Source organism: Peromyscus californicus, unplaced genomic scaffold (genome assembly GCF_007827085.1).
Source record: "Peromyscus californicus insignis strain IS unplaced genomic scaffold, ASM782708v3 Scaffold_11__1_contigs__length_118956290, whole genome shotgun sequence".
Lineage (NCBI taxonomy): Eukaryota > Metazoa > Chordata > Mammalia > Rodentia > Cricetidae > Peromyscus > Peromyscus californicus.
Window position 1 is genome coordinate 45269564 of NW_026294402.1, and position 14563 is coordinate 45284126.

General features: G+C 44.8%; 2 protein-coding genes across 6 annotated transcripts in view; both read left to right on the forward strand.

Annotated features, from left to right (window-relative positions):
- Positions 1-247: 247 nt before the first annotated feature.
- On the forward strand, positions 248-5045 carry Fdxacb1 (ferredoxin-fold anticodon binding domain containing 1). 2 transcript variants are annotated; one of them, XM_052760173.1, is made up of 5 exons: positions 248-419; positions 632-788; positions 2093-2296; positions 3072-3230; positions 3680-5045. In XM_052760173.1, the coding sequence occupies exons 1-5, from the start codon at positions 248-250 to the stop codon at positions 4854-4856; spliced, it is 1869 nt and encodes a 622-aa protein (XP_052616133.1). In that variant the 3' UTR covers positions 4857-5045. The 2 variants fall into 2 exon arrangements, with proteins under 2 accessions (XP_052616133.1, XP_052616139.1); XM_052760179.1 differs by lacking the exon at positions 248-419 and adding an exon at positions 1199-1296 and having other exon boundaries at positions 678-788.
- A 1650-nt stretch (positions 5046-6695) lies between these two features.
- Alg9 (ALG9 alpha-1,2-mannosyltransferase) overlaps positions 6696-14563 on the forward strand; it is a 65903-nt gene continuing 58035 nt past the window's right edge. The window contains exons 1-3 of one of the 4 annotated variants that reach the window (XR_008222811.1): positions 6696-6986; positions 7740-7875; positions 10304-10438. Coding sequence is in view for 3 of the 4 variants with exons in the window: in XM_052760226.1 (XP_052616186.1) it covers positions 6853-6986; positions 7740-7875; positions 10304-10438 (405 nt within the window). In the remaining variant the exon portion in view is untranslated. Of the gene's footprint in view, positions 6987-7023; positions 7625-7739; positions 7876-10303; positions 10439-14563 lie in introns of those variants that run through there. The other 3 variants (XM_052760226.1, XM_052760232.1, XM_052760234.1) reach the window with 3 other exon arrangements.

Consider the following 14563-nt stretch of genomic DNA (forward strand, 5'->3'; position numbering starts at 1 on the left):
TGCTGAAGAGCAAACGAGCCTTCCGAGGCACACGAAGGTGAGGGGGCAAAGCCGAAAGCTCCATCCCACTTTCAACCTTGTAGCTCCCCGGCAGTGGCTCTAAGTGTTTATCCAGGCAACCACACGCTGTTGATGCGTCATCAATGAGTGCCGGACGGAGAAGGGGGGGAAAACCGAGGCCTATGCGAAGGAAGTGACGCCATAAAGGTGCGCCCCGGCGAGCGCCGGCAGGGAGCCAGAGGAGACCATGGTTCCTCGGCGCCTCCTGTTGGTCGGGGAAGGGAATTTCTCCTTCACAGCTTCTCTGATCAACACCCTGGATCCCGGCGTCCGTATTACCGCTACCTGCCTTCAGCACCGGGCCGAGCTGGAGGAGGATCGGGTGACCCAGGAGAACCTACAGCGCCTGCGCGAGCGAGGTAGCGGGTCCCACCCCTCCGCCAGGCCCGGCCCAGAGCGCCGGGGGTGTGGCTCGCTTGGGGGATGCGAGTGCGCCTCCTGGAGGCGCTCACGTGGAAGTGCTGTGTGCCCAGGCCTGGGCTGGTTTGCGCTTCTGTGTTTTCGTCTGGGTTACAGATCTTAAGACTTCTTTTGATCTATATTTTCCACGCCTTTAAACTTTCTTTGCCAGGTATCGAAGTCTGTTTTGGTGTGGATTGCACCCAGCTGGCGCACGCCTTGCAAGCACACGACAGAGACTTTGATCGAATTTATTTCAACTTTCCGCACTGTGGTCGAAAAGCTGGAGTAGCTAAGAACAGGGAACTGCTTGCCAGGTTTTTCCAGAGGTGAGGAAAGACGAGTCCTCGCGTGGGAAATGTTTCCAGGTGTCCTTAACCAAGTTACCGCACACAAACTTTGTAGTTGGGGAAATAAGGCGGACGTGTGTAAGTTGCTAGGATACACGTGGAAAGAAGATAAACCCAGAGGAAACCACAATCTTGTCTTAAAGTGAGTCATATAACCCGAGGTGTAAAAGCACAAATAGGCCTTAGGAGGAAGAAGGCAAGATTGTTTAAAAAAATTTAATTAGTGTCTATCTGCATGTGTTTAATGTATGGGTGTGGAGGTCAGAAGACAACTTAGAGGAGTCAGTTCTCCTTCCATAGTGGATCTGGGGGATAGAACTTAGGCTGTCATGCTTGGTGTCAAGCACTCGATGGTCCCAATTTTTTTTTTTAATTTTTTTTGTATATAGGTGTTTTGTTGACATGCATATCTGTGCATCATGAGTGTGCCTAGTTTGCTCAGGGAGGCCCGAAGAGACCATTGGATCCTCTGGGACTGGAGTTTCTGGTGGGTGTCGTCATCATATGGGTGCTGGGAATCGAGCCTCTGAACAGCCAGAACTCTTAACTGCCTAATTTTCTCTCCAGCTCACCCCCCAAATGCCTTTAAATGCAAAATAGTAAGAGCCAGTATAGCCTGATGACTAAGAGCATGGATTCAAGAGCCACATGGCCTGGGTTCAAACGCGGGCTCACCACTTACTAGTTAAAACTGTAGGCAACTTTAGTCCTTACCTGCTTCTTTTTCTACACCTATAAACTGGGGCTACTAATAGTAGCTGCTTCTTAAAATGATTATGACTTTAAAATATCAATAACTTTATACCAGTATACTAAACTGATAGTATTGGAGGGCTCCCCTGGGTTATAGATTTGAGAAACCTTTAGCAAGGGCAGTATTTTAAATTAGGCCGTTGAAGTATAGATGCGTGTGTATGGTGATTATTAAAGCCAGAGCTTTATGCATGGTGATGTAGTGCTCATCCAAACCCTGAACTCTAGAGTAGGCAGAAGGTAGTAAGATGTTTTCCTAATGGGGAGAAGCAACACAGAGTGAATTCTATGGAGGAGCTTTGTGGACATTGGCCTTTCTGTGACATACAGGAAAAGAACACAGATGCAAAGCTTGTGGCCAATGTTGTGGGGACACAGATGGACTTTTTTTTTTTTAATATGCTTAGGTTTAATAGACCTCTGCAAGTAAGGTGAATTTTAATTATTTCAGAGCTAAACCATGTGCGTATTGCTGATTCCTTTTGTAGTTTCTGTGTCTTGATAAATTTCTGGTGTTTGTCCTCCATAAGCTGTGCTGATGTTCTTGCAAAGGAAGGAGAGGTCCATGTGGCACTGTGCAGAGGACAAGGTGGAACTCCTGCTGATAAGCCCCAGAGAGAGTGGCACAACAGTTGGCAAGTGGTTGCCATGGCAGCCTTGGGAGGGTTCATTTTAAGTGATGTGTACCCCTTCAGCTGTGAGGCTGTGCCAGGATACAAATGCACTGGGTATAGGTAAGTGATACCGTAGGCCTAAACCTTCTCTCCTCCCATCTCTTGCATGAAGTAATTAAAAAAAAAAATCAAAAGTAAGCTCTTGCCTTTCTAATTTCCAGATTTAGGTTCAAAAATATTTTTTTAAACTGATGGCAGCCTTCACACACACACACACACACACACACACACACACACACACACACACACAGGTTGGAGAATATTATTTTAAGGTGTGTTACTTTTGTTTATGTTGCATTTATTTAACTCTGTGAAGCTGTGTTACTGTGCCTGTGTAAAACACCTGATGGTCTAATAAAGAACTGAACTGCCAATAGCAAGGCCGGAGGGACAGATAGGTGGGGCTGGCAGGCAGAAAGAATATATAGGAGAAATCTGGGAAAAAGAGGAAGTAGCCAGAGAAGGAGGAGGATTCAGGGGCCAGCTACCCAGCTACACAACCAGCAAGTCACAGAGTAAGAGTAAGATTTACAGAAGTAAGAGAACAGGAAAAGTACAGAGGCAAAAGGTAGACGAGATAATTTAAGTTAAGGAAAGTTGGCAAGAAACAAGCCAAGCTAAGGCCGGACATTTATAATTAAGTATATGCCTCTATGTGTGATTTATTTGAGATCTGGGTGGTGGGCCCCCCAAAAGAGCAAAAACAAACAACAACATATATGCATCTATTTAATTTAAACAAAAATGTAAGTACATAATATTTAATTTAAACTAAATGAAATATAAATGTATAATATTTAATTTAAAGAAGTTGTTTGTTCACTTATTTTGGCAGGAGTCAGGCTAAGTCATTTCATGTAGAAGGTGCTTTGAACCATGTCTTCACCCAGAGCTTACCCTTTGAAGGCTCTCAGCCCAGAGCATTCAGAGTCAGACTGGAAGACCAGTGGTTTTCCTTTACAGAACCAGAAGGACTTGCAGGAAAGTTGAACAGGTAATCTTTTATTTTGCTGGAATCACTCCTGTCCCTACTTGTACCATGATCGTCTTAATGGTCACCGAATTTTGAATGAATGGTTCATGAATTGTTAATGATGTTGGTGCTGTGAGGCTGATATATTGTAGGGGTGGTGGCAGAGGTCTAGACTATATGCTAATTCTCCAGGCCTGGGAGTACAGTTCAGTGGTAGAATAACCTGCCTAGCATGCACAAGGCCCAGAATTTGCTCCCGTCATTGTAAAACAGAACAAAACAAATAGCAGGCCCCAAACTAAACCCCAAAATGTACATTCTCAAAAAAAATGTGCATGCTCTTTCTCCATATGACAAATGATTTATTTTCAGGATCAGTTTAAGGATAATTGTTTTCTGTATAAGAACAAACGATTTTAATGCTAGCAATTATTATTGTAAGTGAAAAATTATTTTATGTGTTTAAACAGGCGGTTTCTTGAAGCATCCTCCTGTCATCCTATCAGAACCATCAATGAGAAACTCATTGCTGAACTGGGCAAAAATTTTCCTTTCAAAAGGCTGAAGTGCTCCTTCCCTTTGTTGTCACAGGGAGGCACCAGTGTCCTCCCTCCAGAGACTGGCGACCTTCTGCCTGCCTTTTGGATTAGTCTCCATGAAGATAACTCAGATTCTGAGTCCCTGACTGGTGGAATAACACAAGAAATGGAAGACGTTGTCCTGTCATTTTCAGGACATGCCCTTCCCAAGAGTCCTGGGAGAGACAGCTGCAGAGCAGCTCACGCGGGGATCCGTGAACAGGTCAAGCTCTGCCTTAGATCTTCTCTTCTAGTTCACGCTGAAGCTGTCATCCATTCGCCGGACTTCCTCCCAGGTTCTCTGCACATCCTCAGTGGGCCTGTCTTTCAGAAGTGCCACATTTTACCTTTCAGGATGCCAGCATTTCACGAGACTTTGTTTATTCTTGGGTTAAATACAAATGGGAAGGATAGCTGCCTTATGTCACTGCTGGGTCACCTGAAGGAGAGTCTAGATAACCTTCTGACTCAGACATTGCTGGAGGGCTCCAATTTGAGCACTTCAGTGGAATTTGTCCTTCAACCAAATGGAAAGGATTATATAATTCATGTGAAGTCTCTAAATTTGGGCCCAGATTGTACTGAGAATCTGATTATTGGGACTGTTTTCACATCTACAACTGTTGCACACAAACACCAGCGTTTTGTGTTTGTTTCTATAAACTTGGACATATTGGCCATGCTTGTCTATGATATTTCTGATTGGAGAATACTGTGGACTTTTGATAACCGTTTCCTGAAAAGATTTGCCCCTGGGAAAATAGAGCCCTTTAAAAGCTATTCCCTGTATCCTCCACGCTATGTGCATGATATTAGTTTTTGGTTAGATGAAAAGAAAGGATTTGATGAACTAGAGTTTCACACCGTAGCCCGAGCAGTGTCCCAGGACACTATTATTTCCATACAGTTCCTTGGTCGTTTTCAGCATCCAGACACTGAACAGGTCAGTCTCTGCTACAGATTGACCTATCAAGCTTGTGATAAGGCGCTCAGCCCCCAGCTAGCAGCAACAATGCAGTCCCAGTTTAGGAAAGAGATTCAGAGACAGCTGCATGTTTCACTGCGATAGGCTAGGAAAGTCCTTTTTTCTACAGCCGGACCCCTCATTGTATGTTGTGTGTGAGTGAAAAAGAATGACTTGGAACTGTTACTCCTTTCTGGAATCTGTGGGGTTTTTGTTGTTGTTGTTTGTTTTTTGGTGTGTGTGTATATAAGATTTTTTTTTATTGTGACTAAAGTAGTTTTGATGGACCCTAAAGACACCTGTGAACATCATTTAAATCTACAGACTGGCGTGGTGGTGGTGGTGGTGGTGGTGCATTCTTTTGAACCTAGTGCTCAGGAGGCAGAGGCAGGCAAGGGACTGTGTTTGAGGCCAGCCAAGGCTACATAGTAAGGTCCTGTCTCAAAGAACCAAACGAAGCTATGCCCAAAACAAACAAAAATACTCTTACAGACTAATGTGATTGGTGTTGTAGTTCAGTTCTGATCCTGAGTAATGACTGAAAAACAAGTGTTATGTACTTAACTGTTCTTTTGCTGAAGAGGCTGTAGTCTGGATTTCTTACCACATGTATTTGTAGATATATTTCCCACATTCTCAGTTCCTCTTTATCATCTCACTGAGTTTAGGAATGTCTTATTGCATATGTTACACATTTGAGATTATGAACATCACGATACTGCTGTTTCCGTCATTGACTTTGAAGTTATAGAACTCAAGTATCAGAGTTTGAGTTGACATTTGGGTCTGACCAAAGACCTACTCTATTACTTCTCTCTCCCTGGTTTCCAGGAAAGGAAATAGGGATATATATGACTTCTACTGAAGTTGGATGTTTGGTCTTGGTAACTAATGACTATGTATGGAAACTGATCCATATATGATCAATCTTCATTTTTTAAAAATTTTTATTTATTTATTTGGATTTTCAAGACAGGGTTTCTCTGTGTAACAGCCCTAGCTGTCCTGGAACTCACTCTGTAGACCAGGCTGGCCTTGAACTCACAGAGATCCCCCTGCCTCTGCCTCATGAGTGCTGGGATTAAAGGCGCGCACCATCACCACCTAACTTCTTTTACGACCCCCCCCCCCCTGCTCCCCTGTAAAGTGCCTCTAAAACCAAGTTCGAACTCCTAGCCCTCTTTAAAAACAACAAAACTCCGGGCGGTGGTGGCGCACGCCTTTAATCCCAGCACTCGGGAGGCAGAGCCAGGCGGATCTCTGTGAGTTCGAGGCCAGCCTGGTCTCCAAAGCGAGTTCCAGGAAAGGCGCAAAGCTACACAGAGAAACCCTGTCTCGAAAAACCAAAAATAAATAAATAAATAAATAAATAAATAAATAAATAAATAAATAAATAAACAAATAAATAATAAAATAAAAATAAAAACAACAAAACTCTCCCAACAAGGCCTTTTGTTGATGTAGCCAGAATAGTATGTTTGTAATCGGTCCTCAATTGGAATATAGCTCCATTTATTAGACAAGCAACTTTGGACCTTGGCTTCCTTATCAGTAAAAGCAGGGTAGCTGAGCGAATTAAAAAGCACGTGTGTGAAGTGCCTACCGCGGCGCTGTAGTAGCAACGCCTGTGACAAATGCCTGATTGAATTTTCGGCGTACCGTTTCCTCAGGCTTTCACTTCTCAGTATGGATTATTGCCTTGCTAGTTTGTCTCTCCTCTCAACAAGACTAGGCAAGGTGTTAAATGTTTAAGTAACCTTTTAGAGACCACCCACCCCTTGGGTAGCAGCTGTGTGGAGCTCTTTAACTGAATACCTCCGCACACTACTCTTTATAGCACTGGCAAGTGTGGCGTGCTGAGAAATGGGAAGAAGCGAATTAAAGGAAGGGAGAAACACCCAGTGTTAGCAGTGGGAGGGCTAGTCCAGGCTGATGATCCCCGCCCTCGCCCCAGTTGGTCTAATGACAACAGTATTGTCGTCTTTTGTGCGCATGTCAAAGCTTTTTGTCCCTCGGCGGACACCGTTTCCTAGCCCAGCAATGTCTGCGCTTTCCCCGATATTGTAGCGTGCGGAGTTCTACCCTTTCCCCGACGCTAGGCATGGCGAGCCGAAGGGCCCGGCAGCGCCTCAAGGGCGGCGGCGGCGGCGGCGGCGGGGACACGGGCCCGGCCGCGGAGAAGCTGCGGGAGCTGCTGGGCGGCCGGGAGGCCGGCGGCGCGGAACAGCGGCCCGAGTGCGTGTGCGGCCGGAGGGCGTGGCCGGCGGGAGGGCCGGGCGGCCGGGGGTCTCCGCGGCGAGCCGGGGCTTGCTGGCCCGCTGCTCCTGCCGCTCCTGGGAGCGTCCGAGCTCGGGTTGATCCTCGCCCCTCCGCAGGTCCCTGCATTATGGGAGCGAGGGTCTGCCACGCTTCAGGCTCAGGCCCACACTGAGCAGGCTTCGTGCTGGTAGTTAGCCGAGCCTGTGTGGGAGCTGTTGGCAGCAGAGTATGCCTTTTACACCCGAGTCTCCCTGCCTGCCGCTTTATTCTCTCAGTAGCCTCTGCTGTTTTCTGCCCCCTGGAATCCATCAGCATGCCTGTAGCCTGTAGGTGAGGTCTGCATTAAAGGAACAGTCTGCTGCACCTGCACTTTGTATTAGGCCTCCATTCATCTGAAAGAGTGGGGAATAGAGTCTTGGCAAAGGGATGACCTTAAGAAATGGAGAGAGAACATTGTGGCCTTCAAGTGAGTGATTAGTTGGCTTGAGGTGAAAGCGAGTGTTGTAGGTGAAACAGGCCAAGGTGTAGGATACCCTAGTAGCAGGAAGTGGAAGGTGTGATTGAAACGCAATCCCTTATCCATTCTACTCAAACATGGCAAGGCGTTCTTTTAGGTGAATGGCTTTATTGCGTTGCTGTCTTTGGTCATTCCTGTCTTTTCTATCTGGATTTAGTCCTCGCTGGCAGGCTTCCTGATACACTAATGGTTTTGCTTTTCCTTCCGGGCAGGTCTGGAAATAAAGCAGGGCAAGTCTGGGCCCCTGAAGGATCCACTGCTTTCAAGTGTCTGCTCTCAGCAAGGTTGTGCGCTGCTCTTCTGAGCAACATCTCTGACTGTGATGAAACATTCAACTACTGGGAACCAGTAGGTCATCTCTTTAGCTGGTTTTTTGTTTGTTTGTTTGTTTTAGTTTTTGCAATCCAAGGGATCTAACCCATGGTCTTGGGCGTGCTAGGCGAATGTTTTACCACTGGGCTACATCCCCATCCCCCAGTTCTGGGACTTGGCCTTTGATCTTGATTTGGTACTTAGAACTAATTAACAAACAAGTAAAATGCAAGTGTGAAAATACTAAAATAAATTGTTTTCACTTTTATATCATAAAAACTGTGATGAATTGTCTGCACTTTTGTATCCTAAAAACTACTGATTTGGGGCTGGAGCGATGGCTCAGTGGTTAAGAGCACTTGCTGCTCAGTCATGAGGGTTATAGTTCAAATCCCAGAGGCTCAGATGTAGGTTACTCCAGCTCCAAGTCATGATAGCACAGTGTGGTGGTGGCGCACCCCTTAAATCACAGCACTCTGGAAACAGAGGCAGGTGGATCTCTGTGAGTTCAAGGCCAGCCCGGTCTCCACCACGGCTACATAAAGAGACCCTGTCTCAATAAACAGACAGATAAATCTGATGCCCTCTTCTGGTCTCTACAGGCACACACTTGCATGCATACACTTATGTAGACATACACACATCAATAAAACAGATCTTTAAAAAAGCCCACACTGTTGATTTAGTTACTGTTGAAGTCTGTGGCCTTTAGCTGACACACTTGAAGGTGAGGCTTATAATTATCTTTTAAATGGTTTTGTAAATCTTAGTAATACTTGTAGATATAGGTTTTAAAGCTAACAATTACTTGAGGGAAGTACAGTTATTCATTTTCCTCATGTCCAGATTCCACTTCCTAGAGGGAAGCTACATTCTTCCAATTTTTTAAGTGTATTTCTTCTGATGTTGCCAAAATAGTTGTGCTGACTTGTTTTATGTCAGCTTGATACAAGCAAGAGTCATTAGAAAAGGGAGGATCCTCAATTGAGAAAATGCCTCCATGAGAGCGGGATGTAGGCAAGCTGGCCTGTAGGACATTTTCTTTTTTTTTTTTTTTTTTTTTTTTTTTTTTTGGTTTTTCGAGACAGGGTTTCTCTGTGTAGCTTTGCGCCTCTCCTGGAACTCACTTGGTAGCCCAGGCTGGCCTCGAACTCACAGAGATCCGCCTGGCTCTGCCTCCCGAGTGCTGGGATTAAAGGCGTGCGCCACCACCGCCCGGCTTATTTTTTTTTTTTTGGTTTTTGGTTTTTCTTAATTAGTGATTGATGGGGGTGGGTCCAGCCCATTGTGGATGGTGCCGTCCCTGGGCTGGTGGTCCTGGGTTCTATAAGAAAGCAGGCTGAGCAAGCCATGAGGAGCAAGCCAGTAAGCAGCACCACTCCATGGCCTCTGCCTCAGCTCCTGCCTCCAGGATCCTGCCCTGTTTGAGTTCCTGTCCTGACTGCTTTTGATGATGAGCTGTGATCTGGAACTGTCTTCCTTCTGTTAGTTTGTCCTGTCCAGCTTCAATGTGATAGTTTTTGTTTTATTATATTTTATTTTGTTATTTTTTTTTTAAATGAGTGAATGAATGGAAACCTAGTCACTAGGGTAAAGGTTAACAACTGAACTGTCATTTATACTTGCCGAGAGACGGAAAATCAGTTTTCAGCCGGGTGGTGGTGACTTTTTGAATTTGGTTTTTTCCTTTTTGAATGTGGTTTTATTTGTTTTCTTGTATTGGGCCTTTGTTTCTTTGAGAAAGAACTTGAAGTTGGGTGTGTAGGGAGGAAAGGATCTGGAGGAACTTGGGGGAGGAGAAGAATATGACCAAAATATATTTGAATTTGGAAATTGTTTTAAATAATGAAAAATATAACAATAATAATGAAGAAATAAACTCTGGATTCCCCAAGTAGCTTTGGGTAGTGGCGTTTCCTCACAGCAAGGGCAGCCTTAACTAAGACAATAGTGCCACTGATAGTGCACTTGAATGTTGTTTCTTGATTTATATGTTTATGTATTGTTTGCTGACTTCTAGTACAGAAAATTTGGAAGTAAATTTACCCGAACACATTTGTATCAAAAACCAGAGGGAAGATGCTTGCTTAGTGTGTATAATTTAGGAAAATAAAAGACTTAAAGCCTCTGTTTTGGTTAAACTTTATTTTAAGAAAATACACCAGGCGGATCTCTGTGAGTTCGAGGCCAGCCTGGGCTACCAAGTGAGTTCCAGGAAAGGCGCAAAGCTACACAGAGAAACCCTGTCTCAAAAAACCAAAAAAAAAAAAAAAAAAGAAAATACAGTAAAATTTTTAGTTTCTGAATTTAAAACTATGAGGTCATTTGTTTTTCTTATTCATTAGTTACAAATGTTAATTCTCAACATTTTGTCTCTAAAGGTTTTGACACAGAATCTTTACCTGTAGCCCCTTAGGAGGGGCTTTGCTAGTACAACCCTGATCGCATCCGTTTCTGCTTTCAGACACACTACCTCATCTATGGGAAGGGGTTTCAGACGTGGGAATACTCCCCAGTGTATGCCATTCGCTCGTATGCGTACCTGTTGCTGCATGCCTGGCCAGCTGCGTTTCATGCCCGGATTCTGCAGACTAATAAGGTAAGGGTGGCTACCCTGATAGCGGCCACATCGATCAATAGTAAGTTTGTGTAGCTAACCTGATAGCAATCACATCCATCAACAGGTAAGTCTGGAGCACTTTTGAAAAGAGAACAGGGGGCTGGAGAGATGGCTCAGAGGTTAAGAGCACTTACTGCACTTCCTTAGGTCCTGAGTTCAATTCCCAGCAACCACATGGTGGCTCACAACCATCTGTAATGAGATCTGGCGCCCCCTTCTGTATACATAATAAATAAATAAATTTAAAAAAAAAAAAAAAAGAAAAGAGAACAAAATCCATTGATGGTGAAGAGGCTGATTTCTTTTTATTTTTCTTCTTGGAGGAGTCGTCTTGTGTTTCATAGACGAGTCTGGAACTGTTGGACTCATGTACTTTTCCCTCTCATTTCCTGAGTTACTGTGTCCGCAGGCCTGGGCTTTTTTGTTTGTTTGTTTGAAATTGTGTCTGTATGGTCATGTTTGGGTGTGGGTGTGTGAGCCATGTGGAGGTAAGAGGACAGTCTTTTAGATTTGGTTCTCTCCTTCCACTGTAGGTGTCTCAGATCAAACTCAGGTTGTCAGGCTTGTGCAGCCACACTTTTTAACCTGCTGAGTCACCTCACTGCCCATCATCCAGCACGTGCTAATAGAGCAGCTTTGATTTAGTATAGGTCATGTTAAGTGATGGAACAATGACCAAGTTGAGTCTGCCTTCATGGAAGTTACAGTTCCTTGGGGGAAGAGAAACATTAAATAATTCAGAAATGTAGGTTTATAAGAGAAAAGTACAGCCATGATGGGGTAGCATATTTAAGAGGGTCTAATTTAAGTAGAGTGCTCAAGAGTTAACTGCAACCTGACCTGCCTTAGGGATAAAATTTTTGACTATGTATGTTTTGATGTGGATTTTTTTTTGAGTTTATTTTGTTACTTGAATATCTAGGCGTATGCATTTTGCCAAATTTGGGAAGAGGTAGGGGTGTGGGTGTAGGTTTGTGGGTCTGTGTGAGCACATGTGCCTGGGCACAAGTTCAGAGGCCAGAGGAGACACCAGGTGTCTTCCTCTATTGCTCTCTGCTTTGCTCCCTTGAGACAGGGTCTCTCACTAAACCTGAAACTCTCCTCTTGCCTAGGAGATGGCCCGTGAGCTCCTAGGAGCCACTTGTCTCCGCCCCCGATGTTGAGGTTACAAAAGCACATGGCTATCCATCCATACCTAGCTTTCACATGGGTGCCACGGTCTGAATTCACATCTGCATGCTTGTATAGCATGCACTCTTTGTTGTGGAACCATGTCCCCAGCCCCAAATCCGAGAACTTTTTAGCTGTTATTTTTAATAGCGTGTGTGTGTGCATGCCTGTGGAGTCCAGAGGTGTCAGAACCTTTGAAGTTGTAGTTACAGGTGGCTCAGCTGGGACTTGAACTCCCGTCCTCTGGAATAGCAACACATACTTTTAACTGCTGAGCCATCTCTCTAGCCCTGGGAACAGTGTTTGTAATTGAAGGTCTAAGGATAGGAAAAAGGCCAGCATTGTTTCTCCTATAAATTAGTTTGATGTATGGAAAGTGGTGGACTGGATTAAATGAGACTGGGAATAGGGAAGAGGTCAAATCTGTGTAAGGTCTGATAGGATCTATTAGGAAATACTGGGAGTGTTTTTGTTTTTGTTTTTTGGCTACCCCCCCCCCCCCCCCACACACACACATTGAAAAGATTTGGAAGAGAGCCATGGTTATAGTTGCATTTCACAATGATCAGGGTGGTAGCACACATAGAACGTGACAGGACACCGTCTCTTCTTTTTGTACCAAGTATCTCATTTCTGGCTTTTTAGGCTTCATTCTGCCTCTGAATTTGTTAGAGGAAAAATAAGCTGGAGGACTCAGTAGAGAACCAGCAGCTTGCAGTGTTACATTTTTATTTCCAGTTGAATATCCATTATCACATTGAACTTGATGTTTCCAGAAGTGTTCCTCTTCTTTCACTTAACCTTACACATGTGGTGTGAACAGCACATGTTCCAGTTCCCTCTGTTGCTGTGGTAAAACATTCTGACTGAAAACAACTTGGAGGGAAAGGGGTTGTTTGGCTTACATTTCCAGGTCGTAATCCACCATTAAGGGAAGTCAGGGCAGGAACTCAAGCCGGGAGTAAATCAGAAACCATGGAGAAATGCTGCTTGCTGGTGTGCTCCCTGGCCTTAATCATTTGGCTTTCTTGTTTTTGTATACTAGACTGGCCTTGAACTCACCAAGATGTGTCTATCTCTGCCTCCCCAATGCTAGGATTCAAGTATGTGCCACCACTTCTTTCTAGCTAGCTTTTTATACAGTGCCGGTCTGTTTGCTTAGGATGGTGCTGTCCACAGTGGGCTGGGTCCTCCTGTGTCAGTCATCAGTTGAAACAGTCTCTCACAGATATGGCCTCAGATTAGTTTGATTAAGGATGTTCCTCAAGGGAGGTTCTCTTCCCAGGTTATGCTAGTTTATGTCAAATTGATAATAAAAACTAACCAGGATGCAAGTAAAATGGGAGAGAGATTTCCCTTTTGTTCATACTTCAGTCTCTTCTCCCTGTTAGTTCTGCCAGCCCGAGTCAATAGGGACCCACTTGCAAAGAGAATTTTAGCTTGTAGAGCAGTGGTTCTCAACCTGTAGGTTGCAGCTCCTGAAGAGGTTGCATATTGGGTATCCTGCTTATGAGATATTTACATTATGATTCATAACAGTAGCATAATACAGTTATGAAGTAGCAACGAAAGAATTTTGTGATTGGGGGATCACCACAACACAAGGAACTGTAGTAAAGAGTCCTGACTGTATTAGGAAGATTGAGAACCACTGTTGGAGAGTCTCTACGCCCCTCATCCCCCTCACCTGCATCCTAATGCTGAAGAGAGAGTAGGTTGTTGGTGGAAGACAGTGTGGTGATGCTTGGCACTCTACTCATGGCTGCCTTTCTCCCTTCTTGCTCTTCCGAGTGTGAGCACTTCTCTGATTCTGGATCTGTGTGTGAATTGCTCTGTCATGCACAGGGGTGGGACTCCACACAGAGGCCCTTGTTGAAGGTCGTTGTTTGGCTCCTTTGGGGGGGCCTGCCACCCAGTTCCCCCAATAAATCACACGGAGGCTTAGTCTTATGAATGCCTGGCCTTACTATTTCTAGCCAGCTTTCCTTAACTTATCCCATCTCCCTTTTGCCTTTGGGGTTTTCCTGTTCTTAATTCTGTAAATCTTACTCTTACTCCGTGGCTTGCTATGTAGCTGGGTGGCTGGCCCCTGGAGTCCCCCTCCTTCTCTGGCTCCTAGATCTCCCATCCTCTTCTCCCAGATTTCTCCCTCTATATATTCTCTCTGCCTGCCAGCCCTGCCTATCCTTTCTCCTGCCTCACTATTAGCCAGTTCTTTTTTTTTTTTTTCTTTTTCGAGACAGGGTTTCTCTGTGTAGCTTTGCGCCTTTCCTGGAACTCGCTCTGTAGACCAGGCTGGCCTCGAACTCACAGAGATCCGCCTGGCTCTGCCTCCCGAGTGCTGGGATTAAAGGCGTGCGCCACCACCGCCTGGCTTTAGCCAGTTCTTTATGAGACCATCAGGTGTTTTACACAGGCACAGTAACACAGCTTCACAGAGTTAAACAAATGCAACATGAACAACCCTTAAAGTAACACCCTTAAAATATTCTTGTTTAGCCTCCATGTGGTTTAGAAGCCTAGTGTTCCCTTCAGCAGTCCTCAGTCCTGTTTGTTGCCTCTGACTTTCTCGTGTATTTGAACTGCTTCTCACTGTGGCTGGATTCCTTGGCTATAATGGACAAATGTTCTTCATGTATTTGTTAATCAGATTTCCTTTTTTGTGAATTACCCTTTCACATTTTTTACTTTTTGTTTTGTTTTGTTTTTTGAGACAGGGTTTCTCTGTGTAGTTTTGGTGCCTGTCCTGGATCTCGCTTTGTAGACCAGGCTGGCCTCAAACTCACAGAGAACTGCCTTCCTCTGCCTTCTGAGTGCTGGGATTAAAGGTGTGCGCCACCGCTACCTGGCTTCCTTTACTTGTTTTTAAATTAGGTTTTCTTTTTGCTTCTGAGATGGGCTCTCACTCTGTAGCTGTGGCTGGCCTGGTACTCA

Coding starts and splice junctions, on each gene's coding strand:
- Fdxacb1 (XM_052760173.1), top strand. CDS start 248: ATGGTTCCTCGGCGCCTCCTGTTGGTCGGGGAAGGGAATTTCTCCTTC. Junction 420..631: donor ACAGCGCCTGCGCGAGCGAG/GTAGCGGGTCCC, acceptor TTTCTTTGCCAG/GTATCGAAGTCTGTTTTGGT. Junction 789..2,092: donor CTTGCCAGGTTTTTCCAGAG/GTGAGGAAAGAC, acceptor GTCCTCCATAAG/CTGTGCTGATGTTCTTGCAA.